This window comes from Equus quagga, chromosome 4 (assembly GCF_021613505.1).
Source record: "Equus quagga isolate Etosha38 chromosome 4, UCLA_HA_Equagga_1.0, whole genome shotgun sequence".
In the NCBI taxonomy this organism is placed as follows: Eukaryota; Metazoa; Chordata; class Mammalia; order Perissodactyla; family Equidae; genus Equus; species Equus quagga.
This window is the reverse complement of record NC_060270.1, coordinates 140,517,436-140,531,741: the sequence shown is the minus strand read 5'-3', so window position 1 is coordinate 140,531,741 and position 14,306 is coordinate 140,517,436. Positions and strand designations below refer to the sequence as shown.

The 14,306-nt window shown below is 40.1% G+C and overlaps 1 protein-coding gene across 1 annotated transcript in view; it reads right to left on the bottom strand.

The window, feature by feature from the left end:
- The window catches only part of ADAM23 (ADAM metallopeptidase domain 23), a 149,385-nt gene that overhangs the window by 115,112 nt on the left and 19,967 nt on the right, over window positions 1-14,306 (bottom strand). The window contains exon 3 of the mRNA XM_046659669.1: window positions 489-565. Within this exon, the coding sequence (XP_046515625.1) occupies window positions 489-565 (77 nt within the window). The remainder of the gene's footprint in view (window positions 1-488; window positions 566-14,306) is intronic.

The following is a 14,306-nucleotide window of genomic DNA, read 5'->3' as shown; positions in this document are numbered from 1 at the left end:
CTGTATTAGAGTAAATTACAAAGCAAAGAACCTTCTCAAAATAGGTATTTGCAAGTCATTTTCTTTGTTCTTTATACAGAAGTCATGTGAATTGCATAATGAAAGATAAAATGGAAGAAATTTCTAGACTGAAGTCTAATTATACTTGAGTCAGTAATTTATCATGCTTCCTATATCTAGTAATGATTAGAGTTAACATTTAATTAACTAGCAGCACTTCAAATATTTATCCCATTTAAAATCATAATATCTAAGTACTGTATCTGAGATATTTAACAAGTTAAATGTTAAATGCCATTTCTTTTTAGCAAAAGAAAAAGACAGAATTAACTTCAGACTTTTACATTTTTCTTTAAGTGTTAAATGACATATAATCAGCTGGAAGATAACAGTTGCTCCAACAACAGACATTATTTTGACCAAACCATTATCATGAAGTGAAGTTATGTTGCACTTGCTTCTTAACAGGATTGTGACTAAATACTTACTTATTTAGTGTGAGGTCGAGAATGAATTTGGAGCCAAACGCTTCAATCTGGAAGCTCGCCTGGGCCAGATGGACAGCCTACGGATTCAAAAAGACAGAAAGAAACTTAACTTAGTTTCCTGTCCTCAAAGCTGATTATATTGATATCAAGAATAATATTTAATAAGAAGAACTTTGTTATGGACTGATTCATTTCTTTATGGATCCTTATGTAACAATTCACCCCCTTAAAAGGAGCGTAGGTGCACTGTCATGGCTTGACTTGGAAGACCTAAATTATCTGTGCAGAAAGGAACTATCAAAAGACAACTAGTCCTTGAAAATGAACACATCGCGATAACAGTCAAGAGCATATTCAGCTGGACTTTCAAAGTGACCATGATGAATTATGTAAAAGTCTGACTAATTAAAGCTTGATTTCAGCCTATTTTGTGCACAAAGTTAACTAATTATTTCTGCACACCTAAGTGAAAAATCATGTCAGCGCTCTGCTGTTCATCAGGAATTGGAACTTTCTCTAAATGACGTATCAGCAGAATGTGACCAGAAAATGGAACAGTGCAACCTTTTCACTTCAGAAAGCCCTTGGAGCCAGGCTCTTTGTGAATACTGAGAGTTTATGTCCGCCTTTAAACGTGACCCGTTTACAGATGCTGTCATTATTATGCCTAATTCTAAATACAATCTCATCTAAACATGAGTCATATGTTCCAGGTATTAAGATTAGTATAGCTCACGGAAACATCTTGAATAATGTAAATTAACAAATCGACGAAGTTTTGTCAAGGTATTATCCAAGATAAAACTCATCTGTCATCCTATCAGGAAAAAAAAAGCACAAGGATAAAGGCAGCACCCACACCGCTCCCCGTCGCTCACAAACAGCCTTCCTCCAGCTTCACTCCCAAGGCGCAGTGGGGGTCACAGGTCATCTGTGAAGTGCTCCATGCGAGGCAATGGGACACTGTCAGGACTTCCCGCTCACCCACCCCCCATGCACCCCAAGCTCCTCTTCGCCCTCCTCCTCCATTTCCTGTTTATTGAAACCCTACCCATCCTTCAAGGGCAGCACTTTGCACCCATGCCGGAAAGAACTCTTGCTCCTCAGGGCTCAGGAGCACTTTACTGTCCCTCTCTCACTTCCCATCCCACCCTGGACAGGCAGCCCCACAACTCACACCACAAGGGTCCTGTTAACAGTTGTACTCTAACAACCCTGGCCCAAAATATATGAACTTTCCACTAATTAACCAAATATGTATTTGCAAGACACTTTTGCCATGCCAAACCCATAAGATACTATAAATAAACCATAACTTCTACTTCTTGTCAAGCATAACTGCTGATCAGATAGTCACTCTGTAATAATCAATCAATAAAAAGGAAAGTAACACATATTAAATTTTAAATACAAAGCAATGAGTGAGAAGGCGCCTGAACGCCTAACACCATGGGACGCCACACCAACCCCACCACCCAGGTGGAGGAGAGTCACCTTACTGGATCTGGGCTCCCTGCATGCAGACAACCACGAAAGGGAGAGAAACCTGCGTCTTGTCAAGTGTGGCCTCTGTCATCTACGACAGAACCTGTATCTATCCAGTACAAACGTCATATAGTCTTTAATCTAAATTCATTCTGTGTCTTGAAGCGTAAATGTTTGCATGAAGATTTTTATATTGATGAATAATTTTTAAAGGGGCAATTTTTCATCTCTGGGTCCCAAAAGATGGGAAAAAAAAAAACAAACTTACTTCCTGAAAATAAGATGGGTCCTTAGGCATATTTTCTCTTAAGAGCATTAAATAGTAGAGAAAAGTTCACTAATGGCACCTTGGCCTCAAAAAGCTGATAAATGTACCTTCTTGAGTATCGTTATAAACACTAAGAACCTGATAGTGACACAGTAAAAGGCTCATATTACAGCAAATAAGCAATGAGGCAAGTACAAACCTCAACAAAACTCTGTTGCAAAATAAAGTTGCCTGGTAATAACTGCTTACCCATGTTATAGAATTGTCGGGAGCTACACAATTTGGTCATTGTTAAATAAGTTTATACTGAGTCAATGTGACAAACGTCAGTTTAACAGAATTTAATTAGAAAGCTAGCAAATAATACTGATGTTGGGATTTTCCTTTGTTTTTTTATTCACTCAATCCACACACACTCTGTGTATAAAGGTGGCTGGGACGCAGTCCCTGCCGTCAAGGAAGCAGCAGGCTCCTTGGTAGAGCTGCCAGCCTCACGTGTCTAAGGGGCCACAGGGACCAAGGGACACCGACAAGGTGCGGTTTGAACAAAATTTCAAAAGACAAATAAGAATCCCCCTGCCAGGAGAAGAAAAGACATTCAGGGAAGGGGGAAAACATTTACAAAAACAGAGTGAAAAATGAATACATGGGGCTGGCCCCACGGCCGAGTGGTTAAGTTCTCGCGCTCTGCTTCAGTGGCCCAGGGTTCTCGGGTTCTCAGTTCACGAGGAGCCGGCCTTGATGGCACCACTCATCAGGCCACGCTGAGGAGGTGTCCCACACAGCAGAACTAGAAGGACCTACAGCTGGAATATACAACTGTGTACTGGGGAGAAGAAGAAGACGAAAAAAATAACGAATATTAAAAAAGTTTTTAATTTTTTTTAAATGAATACGGTCTGTAGGAAAATGGCTTTTGGAGGAAATGTCAAACAATGAAACTGAAAAGGTGGGCTGGAGCCCCAGGGGCTTGTGTGATGGGCTCGCTGACGGTCTGATCAGCAGATACACACAAGCCTTCCTCCAAATGTCCACCACCCCACTCACTCAGCACAGGGTCGGCCATTACCCTCACTCCCGTCACCGTCCAGAACAGCAACATCACGACTCAAACATAGTGACAGATTACGCTCCACGAGTGAAACAATGACAGCACCATCGACAACATTCTTGATTCCCCAGAGGAAAAAAATCTTATTTTATTACCTTTATCAGTAAGAATGCTTAAACATTTTAATGCTAAGAGGCAGCACATTTTCCTCTAAAACGATTGTAAGATTTCCTCAAGCATTCATCTTCCTTGCACAAACATCAAATGGAATTAGTATATTCATCTAATATATGTGTGTCCATTTTAAGTAATGCTGTACTTTATTTTTCTTGCACTCTGTTTCTTTTGCCATTACTATACATTCTGTGTTTGTATACAGAGTACAGATTCTTCCTTATTCCAAGATAAATACTTGACGAATGCTTCTTTTCCCTATCACTCTGTTATTCCTGCTCTGTGTTAGACAAGATTAAAATAGCTTTTAACTTCTGGAATCTCTCTGTTATTCCATATCAACTGATAATTTTTTTCTTTAACAAAATATTATACAGTCTTTTTTTTTTCTTAAGGATTGGCTAACAACTGTTGCCAATCTTCCTTTTTTTTTTTTCCCAAAGATTGGCACCTGGGCTAACAACTGTTGCCAACCTGGTTTTTTTTTTCTGCTTTTATCTCCCCAACGCCCGCCCTGTAGACAGTTGTATATCTTAGTCGCACGTCCTTCTAGTTGTGGGATGTGGGACGCCACCTCAACGTGGCCTGACGAGCAGTGCCATGTCCACGCCCAGGATCCGAACCCTGGGCCGCCGCAGCGGAGCGCGCGGACTTAACCACTCGGCCACGGAGCCGGCCCCCAGTCTTTTTAATTATCAATCTTAAATACGTTTTCAAATCAGGTGAAATGAGTCCTCATCCTTATTGTTTTACAAGTTACATTTCTGGATATTATTTGTTTTTCTTCTTATTAACCCACTTCTTCCAAATGATAGAAACATTAGAAGAATGGCTGAGCTGAGCAGAAAGTTCCATAACATACAGCCACATCACTTACGGTTTATTAAATATCTTAGAGCTGACTAAACTCTACGTGCAATTCTCACTGGTCTACCTCCAGTATTGCTCTTCTTTTACAAAGAAGGAACTACACCACGAGGTTTAGAAATGTGTTCAGTGACAGAATTCTTCCGAGAGGAGTTCATGAACCACCATCCGGTCTTAACGGTTATTTTCTCCTTCGGGATATCTGTTGAATAGACCTGGTGATTAACATTTGTTTTCACAAGGACAGTCACCTGGACAGCTCTGTGGAAGAAGGCAGGGTTTTACAGAGAGCCTCACTCCATGGCAAGAGTAGGCACAGCCCTGGGCTCAGAATTACTGCACCCAAGGACTCGGAACAGCTGTTGCCTGAGCACTTTGATGGTTTTCTTTTGACTCAGAATCTGGCACAGGGAAATTATAGGAGCTCTGTAAACAAAAACAACCAAACTCAATTATATACACAAACCTCCTTCACTGAAGAACAGTTTACACATCTCACAATGTGCTTTTGTTCTCCTGTTTTTCCTCTTGGTAGATGGCACCTCACGGGATCGATTTGATAACTTCCGAAGACTGGGAGTTCCTCAGCTGCGACTAGCTTTGCGTCTCGTCATCGAGCAATGTTATGACATTAAGCAGTCATCTATGCTCAGCCTGTGTCAGGTTCCTTCCATAAGCTGAAGAGACACAGCTACATTTTCTTGGGACTTATATTCTAGAATAATTAACATTAATATGGACATGAAAACAAGAGAAAAAGATGACTATCTACTTACAGAAATAAAAAGCAGGCATTTCCAGGGTAGATACGTTTTCATGCAAAAATGCTTCACACATCACAAGTGTTCAATCAGAATTCTTTACCACTTGGCAAGGATTTGTGAGTTCTAGAGAGTATGCACATAACTGGAACTGAATATGGAAAATGGAAAGTTTACACTTTCCCAGGATTCAGAAAATATTATGAGACTGCCTTTCATCATCAGTGGAAAGTGAGCACCATGAATTGAGGTGTCTAAACTGCCAATCACCACCCGCTCTGAGTGCGTGTTTTACATGAGTGTGCTCTGTGACGCACACGGTGGGGAAAGAGAAGAAAAGCTGGGAAGTTTGTCTGCTCTTGAGATATGCTCAGTTTATTTAGGGAGACGCTCGTACAGGTAAAGAAGGAAACATCCAGAGTGGCATATCCGTAAGACAAGCAAATGCTCCACCAGCGGCATGCAGAGGCCCTGGAGGGTGACGAGCAGGCCTGAGCAGGCACGAGTGGGGTGACTCACGCTCTGCTTCCTAAAGAGGCTGTGGGCTTCTAGGAAAGGAGACGCTAGAGAGAGGAAAACGTCTGAATAGAGTTAGAAGCCGGGACTAACAAAACTGTCTTCTCTCCTGGAAGGAATCATGAAAACAGTAAAACAACTAAATAGTTGATTACTAGAGAAACTAAGTAATTTTTTTCGCGTTTTTATTTCCCTCATTGCTAAAACACTGCTTATTCTATGTTCATTAAAATATCAAATATACATGTGCACGTGTGTGTGCGTTTATCAACCATAACCTTTTCAGGAAGCACATCCTCTTCCTTTATCTTTATGCTGATGGATTGTCCCCTACTCTTGATGATTTTTCACAGAGCCTTCAAGAGCTTCTACTTCTCTTTCTTCAACAACAGTGGAAAAAGTTCACGGAATCTCAAACACTACCTTCTTTTGAGATTCAGGACATTTTATAGTGTTTCAGAAAAGACAGATTTGGAAACTGACCAAGAAGGAGGAAGAGAACCAGCTAACCGGACACTAGAAGGAGCCGCCTCGCCGCGCGGTCGAAGGCCAGCCTGGCCTCCCCTTGGTGGCATGGTGTGTCTTCCTCTTCAATAAAAACAGGAAACACAGATCCAGTGACCCGAATAATTAAATTCCAATGAGAAATAAACTGTCAAGTTGAAACGGAAGTAAGTTAGAGGAAAATACGTCACTTCCTCTAGATCATACAGGCTTTTCTGTACAGGACTGATCTGGGTTTACCCACAGCTACAGAAACACGAAAGTCCAGTTTCCGGATCTTTTTCCGTCTACTGCAAAAACTCAAATATGTGAATATGTCTTAGGTGTTTTAAATCCAAAAGAAAACATCAACAGACCATTTTTAATTACAATCTGGTTCTAATCCCTTCTTCAAAGTTTGCACATTGGTGACCACCCATGGGATCAAGACTCAGATATAATAAAAATAATAATGCCCTCTATTTCCCGTGTTTTAATTATCTCAGTTATCCAGGATAATACAGCACCCCAGGAAGTTAGTAGGGCAGACATTTTTATTACCCTTTCCTAGAAGAAAAAATACTCTTAAAAGGCACAGAGAAGTTAAATGATGTTTTTCTCCAAGGTCACACATCGAAAGATAGAAGATGAGGTGATTGTTTCAGGTCCGTGAAAAAAGTGCCAAGCTCATGCCAGAAGTCCTGAACCCTCCAAACCTCAAGGTTTCCTGGTCATCAGGATATAGATAATAATAGCTTACCAAGAGGATGTGTGTGAGGAGGAAATTATACAATAATGGAACAGAAAGTTCCCAGGAAAGGTTGGCCACCTAGAAAGAGCTCAATAATTGAGGAAGGAGGGGGGTAAAGCAGAAGAGGGGAAAAAAAAAAAAAAAAGAAAATTCTAATGATGTTTTGGAAAGGTTATCAGTCAGCTCCACCTTAAAAGTTTTCTCCAATATAGCTGGCCACCTTCTTGAAAATCCAGTGCACATTCACACTATGCAGAATTTGCAATTTTTGTATTTTTTATTGCTAATTACCATTAGCTTTGACCTTGTTTAAGTTGTCGTGTCTTTAAAATAATATGAATCATTTTCCTGAGAAGTAGAACAGCTGCAAATGTTATGAAGGCAATTTTGCAAATTAAGGTAATTTGCTGAACATTCTTTCCAAGACACATTTAAATAGGTAGTTCGTGGGAAAGAATATCATCATGTTTCCTTCTGGCATGTTCCAAGTCGCAGGATTATTGGTTCATCCATTAACAAATTTGCATTGAATCTCTACCTTGAGTGAGACATTGTGGCAGATGTAAAGATATAAGAGAATTGGTATTTATAGCAAAAAGTTGATAATCTAGTTAGAGAAATGAGATGAGAAACCAAAAAGAGTAAGGAATACACTACCTCAATTAAATAATAACAATAAATACTATTTGTAAATATGCCACATTCAATTTAAGCATGATTAATTACTCAATTTACTATTAACAAGTGTACAGTATGGGTAACAACTAGGGAGAAGAAGAAGAAGAAGAAAAAAGATTGACAACAGATGTTAGGTCAGGTGCCAATCTTTTAAAAAAAAATTTTTAAACAGGATAATATTTCAAAACATTTCTAAGTGTTTGCTACCAAATAGAAAGTTAAGAAACGTGCTTTTAAAGTAAAACATAGGATGTCTTCTGTTCTGGGCCATTAAACTACTGTTTGGATTGTGATGAGAACTGAAACACGGTGGTATATTATAAAATAAATCATTTCAAGAGATCATTAAGTCGTGTGAATACATACAAGTCCAAAAAATACTAATGTATTTTGGTGTGTGTGTGTGTGTTTTTTAAGGTATGCCTTTTGGTGAGGAAGATTGGCCCTGAGCTAACTTCTGTTGCAAATCTTTCTCTTTTTTTCTCCCTAAACCCCCCAGTACAGAGTTGTCCATCCTAGTTGTGAGTACGTCTAGTTCCTCTGTGTGGGATGCTGCCACAGCATGGCTTGATGAGCGGTGTGTAAGTCCACACCCAGGATCCAAACCGATGAACCCTGAGCCGCCGAAGCAGAGGACATGAACTTAACCTCTATGCCGCCAACCGGGCCCAGTATTTTGTTAATTAATCTATCTTTTAGTCTTAGAGTAGGAAGCTGAAGTCCTAGCCTTGACGGATATTACAGAAACAAGAGCAAAACATGAGCAAAACAGTCTTGTCACAGGCCACAGACAGATCGGCACCTCACAGGTCACCGTCTGACCTTGTTCTCTGTGCCAACCTCAGCAAGAAAGATAGAACTTCGACTCTGAAAGAAATTCAGCCAACATCCAGTCCAATCTGATGACACAGAAAAAAGAATAGCGTGTTGAATTTCAACTTCTGACCTAATCTTTTATAAGAGCTCTTTTCTAAATAAACCAATTTTAATGAGAATCCAGTTTCATCTGCCTCTCTTTTCCTACCTACTCTCAGAGTTTGATACAGACAAAAGACAGACACTGAAGAGAAAGAGGAAAAGTGGGCATTGATAATCCAAACAGGTATTCCAGTGAGGTAGCTGTCATGAGGTAGCTGCACTAAAAATTTATTTTTTAATTTCCTTGTGACCAGCCAAAGAAGAGACACTACATCTAATATCATTGGGGAGGGGCGGGGTTTTTTAGCCCTAAAGGATGGATGGCACTAAGATCTTCCTTAGTGATCATTTAGCAAGCTAGGAGAACTCTAACAAGACACTTTCCCTGAAAAAGCATCTTCGGACATTTATAGGAAACGTCTTCTATACATTTACCCCTGGTGATTAATGTTTGCTGGATACCAAACTGACAATGCCAACTCAAGAGGGAGAGAAAATCATTAAGTTTTCAGAGCTCTTGTTATTTGAAAATGGGTAGAACATTACAAGCATCACTACTGCTGTGTTATTTAGCTTTCATATATTTTCTGAAAGGCAAGTAAAAATACAACTACAACAACAGTTACCATGGGAGCGGTTTCTTTCTCCTGCCTTCCTGAAGAGTCACATTTAATCTGGTGCATAATCTAGTAGCTGGGGTGTGACTCACCTTGCTCTGTTTCCTCGTCAATTCCTACAGCACCAAACTGCGCAACTCCAACCAGCACTTCTCTCTCTCCTAACACTTCTGTCAGAAAGTAAGAATATTTCATCTCTCTAGCCAGAATTACTGAACACTCACTAAATAATTTAAATAAAAGAATGGAAATAAGGTATAAGTTTTGGAAAGCAAAAGACACCATGCTCCATGCTTAATGTCCACGGCTCATTACACAGCAGTTTTTTAAATTTGCTTATAAAATGTCAACACTATCCTGAAAGAAAAAAAGTCTCCATAAGGTAGCACTCCAGGAGGAGCCCTGCGTTCCTGGTCTGCCCACTCTGGTCCTTGGAATGCTGGCTACGACAGCCCAGTGGGCTCAAGTCAACTCAAGTATCTATCTAGAGCAAAAGACGGTTCTTCAACTTGGATCTTTCTGATGACCACATAAGGGTTAGTTAAGAATGAATGAATCCGAAACGAGAAGCATGGTACAGTAATTACACAGTTCACTTGAGCACTGTCATACCCGGCAAACCATAAATGATATAGAGTAAATTCAAATATTAATTTCCAGTGCTCCCTCACTAAGAAACTACTGAAAATGTATAGCTGAGGGAGCCTACGCAGACCTGTCCAGGCCAGACCTCTCTTCTGAGACATCTTGATTCTACTGATCCTCATTGGTGGGTCTCACACTGGTCTTACTCAGAGCTGATATGTGTTGGGATCTCTATACCAAGGCTGTTATTTCCATTTGAAGAAATTTTTCAGGCTCTGCTTGTGAGTTAATTGTACATACACAGCTGTCTGACGATGGTATTCCCAAGGTCTGTGGTTTCCTTAATTACCTTATGCAAGACGCATGTCACAAGTTGTGTGCTTCTGGGGTGGAGCCTCCTTTCGTCTACAGGGACCCAGCTCTGCCTACAGCTACGGATTAGAGATCTGTGTTTTCTGGTCCTCAACTGTGTCTGGCTCTGTCCTTTGCTCTGAATTATGACCTTAGCTATGACCATGGATGGTGTGCATTCTGCCCATTTGTATGCAAAGTAACTTTCAAACTGAAGGCCAACCCAAAACTGGATTTCCCCACTTTACAAACATGTAGGTGCCACTACATTTCCTAAGTAACACTATTAAGGCCTGTTACTGGACACAGAGGCTCACGATTGTCATGTATCACAATTTTACTCAAAATGAATATCACGTACACTACACATACTTTACTCAAGGCTAGAGAGGGAAAAGCTAATATTGATGTGACCTCATTTTCTCTAAAATTCAACTTCCACAGCATTCTGCAAAATGCCAACCACTCAACCTGCAGTCACACAATTTTCATAACTAACATTTAGAATACTGACTGTTAGGTAGAATATCCTGCCTATTTTAGTAAGTAAACAGTAGGTCTCACCATATCTACAGGATGTTTTAGGTTCATTAACACTCCATTTTTATTTCCAAATGAGAAAACAGAATTACATGGAAGCTTGAAGACACGTGAAATAAAAATAGTACTTTGGAATGCATCTATTTCCTCAGATTATATGCTACTTCACTGGCTCCTACATCATATTTGAAATTATTTACTCATTCAACAAAAAATTGTGGCTTCCATGTTTCAAGCAGAAGCCCTGGTTTTCCGGAGTTTGCAAATTTAGTGTGTGTTGGGGAGCAGGGGTAAGTAGTATAATCAATAAACAAATGTTAAGCACGTTAGATGGTGATAAACGCTATCAGTAAGAGGATAAAGCAGTAACAGGCAAAGGGAGTTTGGAAGTATACAGCACAGAGAGGTGACGACGCTGAAAAGGGTGGACAGAGAAGGACTCTGAAAAGGTGACTAAGCAAAGATTTCAAGGTGAAGCAACAAGCCACATGGATACTAGGGAAACAGAATTCCAGGCAGAGACAACAGCTACCTGCGAAAGCTCTGAGGCAGGAGCATACCTGGGGTGTTTAGAATAGCAAGAAGGCCAGGTTGGGTCAAGTGGAAAGATTCCAGGGGAGTGTCGTGGGCAATGAAGTCAGAGAAGCAATGAGGGGTCAGTTGTGTGGGACCCGGTATGCAGGCCACTGTAAGAACACCGCCTTTTACTCTTAATGAAATAGGAAGTTGCTGAGGATTGACAGGATTCATCTTCCAAAGTTCACCCAGGCTATTGTGTTGACAGTAGACTAAGGGTGGGGGCAAGGGAAAAAGCAGAGGGTCCACTCAAGACGCTGTTGCAATGATCCAGGTAGAGGTTGGTGGTGGGTTGGACTCGGGTGGTAACGTGGGGTTCATGAGAAGCCGTCAGATGCTGGGCAGACAGCAAAAGCAGAGTCAACAGGAGCGGCTTACAGATTAGATGTGATTATGAAAGATACAGAGGAGACAAGGAAAACTTCAGAATTTTTGGCCTAAATAACGAAAGGAGTAAGCAATGTCTTGGGATGGGGAACACTGCAGGAGGAGAAGGTGGTAGCGGGAATTCAGGACTCCTGTTTGGGACCTATTAGGTTTGCTATGCACATTATATATCCAAATGGAGACGTGGAGCAAGCAGTTAGACATAAGGCATATACATACATCTTTTAATCAAGGTTTACTGAGTGAATAAATGAATTAAGAAGTAATGAATAAGTGAATGATTAAGCATATGAATGAAAGAGTGAATAAAATGAATGAAAAATTGAGGATACAAAAAAATTCCAGCAAAAGAACTAATGAAGAGAGTACAATTCAGCAGATAACTTACCGTCTGAAATAGCTAGGGCTTAGACGAGAAAATGAAGACAACTGGGGGGAAAACTGTAGAAGTCAGTGCACAGCAACCCACTCACTGGGTTTTAAAATAACATCTTCAATTAAAACAGTGTCACTTTGGAACCCAAGAGGTATGTTATGTACTACAAACTCCCCAAAGGAACTCAAGTCCAAGCGCATAATTTCCATATGTCTTGTATATATGTGTCAAAATTACAAAAGAAGCATCAGCAAATGAGGATGTGAGTTCTCTAACAAACCACGTGGGTTAGTGCGTGGACGGATATGTGTTCAGGATTCCTAAGAAACTGGACAATGCTTACGGCTGATTTCCTGAAAGTCCTTTTCCATATCCTGGAAGTCATAGTATCTCAACTGCTTTTCACATTTCAAACTTGTCACTGCTTTTAGGCATACATTGTCGTATGCCTCATTTTAGGAATCTTTAAAAGTATAACTTACTAATTCTAATTTACTAGCTTTATCTGCCATCTTAGGGGCCTGATCTTTAGTCACAGGAATTAAGGTATATCCCACATCCTACTAAATGATTTACGTTTCTCAAAGTCTCTAAACAATTTAATAATTAAAGTTCATATTGCAAAATCTAGGAACGAAAAGAGAGCGCTGCGCAAATCCGCTCCTTCCCACATCTGTTCCTCCGGCTGCTGCTTCAGTTAGTAAATGAGAGGCAGAAGACTTTTCTTAAGGATTTCTTAAAAAATCACAATGCTTCTATTTCAACAGTGCCAAAGAATAAAAAAGAAATAAGGCAATTTTTACAATTTTATTTTATTTCAATTATAGTAATTTCAGGTGACTTTTCTTTATCCAAAACAAGCAAATACCTACATCAGGGCAGGGTTGCATCAGTCATGACTAAAGAGGGTGTGACGTTAACAATACTTGATAAATAGTCCAAAATAAAAACTTCTCATGAAATTTTTTTCCAAAAATTTAAGACTATAATAAATTTAACACCTTTTAATCTTAGCCCCCCCCAAAAAAGCCATTTAAAGTAAGACTTCAAGCAAACTCTTTTCTTTCTGCCTTCCATTCCAGCTAACACTGAATTAGCCATTTTTTCACGAAATAAAAATGATAGATTCTGCAAGAACGTTGTAGTAGTTATGTCAGGGCAGCAAAAGATGAACTCCACTGGCTCAGCGCACAACCAGATTTATGCAGGAAACAGCGTATATGTTAAGGGACAGAAAGACACTAGCTCCCATTTTCCTAACCTATTGGTTTACAAGTTCTAGAAGAGGCTTTCTCAGCCTCCGCACCACTGGCATCTTGGAAGTGACGGGCTGTCCTGCACACTGTGGTATGTTGGGCAGCGTCCCTGCCTCTACCCTCTAGACGCTAGTGGCATCCCATCCCCTGGGGGACAACAAAAATATTTCCAGACATTGCCAGATGTGCCCTGGGAAGGGCAAAGCTGCCCCTGGCTGACGACCTTTGGCCTATATGTTAGGGGGTAAATGAATTTATGTACATTCCTCTAGGCGTGTTGCCTTTACACAAAATTTACCCTTGATTTCAAAGTTCATTTTCTGCTATCACCAAACCCTTGGGGGGGGAAAAAAAAAAACAGCACGAAGCAACTGATATCAACAGAAAAGGGGAGTTTGGTTCATTCCAAGTTCAATGTTATCCACTCAATAAGAAGTAAATTCTTAAAAACGTATACCCATAGAAATTCCCCCAAACTGAACTATGGGTTTAAGTCTGTTAAATGAGCTCATATGTACTCTTCAAAAAATAATGAAGAAATACTGCAACTACCTACACAGTCCAGAAATTTGATGTTTTAAAAGGATGCTTAATGTTGCTTTTTTTCCCCTCCCAAAGTGGCAACTTCTTATTATCTTTTGAAATGTCATTTGGTGACTCAAAAGAAAACAACTGTAATTTAAACAGCGAGAAATGAGGGGGAATCAGCCTGTATGTGGCCTCTGTTTGGAAGTTACTGAGCTGTCTTTCCATGATTAATGTAATATGCTTTCTCTGTGGCTATGAAACCCCAGGTCTCTAAACACCATCTATATGCTGGTGGCTCCTGACAAGAGATTTTCACATATAGAGTTAAGGGTTAACTATTCGGGTTCAAAACTGATTCAGCTTGAACTAAAAAGCCTGACTTCTGGCCTATCAAACATACATTGTACATCTGCTTAACCATCAAAGTAAAGAATATACTCTCTTAAGAGGAGAATGCAAACTTCCCCTCCTACCCCCTATTGGTAACGCCCTATTGGTAACGCCTGGATTAGCCTCTTTCCTGGCGTCGTGGTCACGTTGACCTGTAATTTGCAACTGAATACCTCTTTGAAACCAATGAAAATGAATCCTGGGTGTGTTTAATGTATGTTCTTTGTTCTAAAAAGACAGAAGACTGTGCTGACACCCAT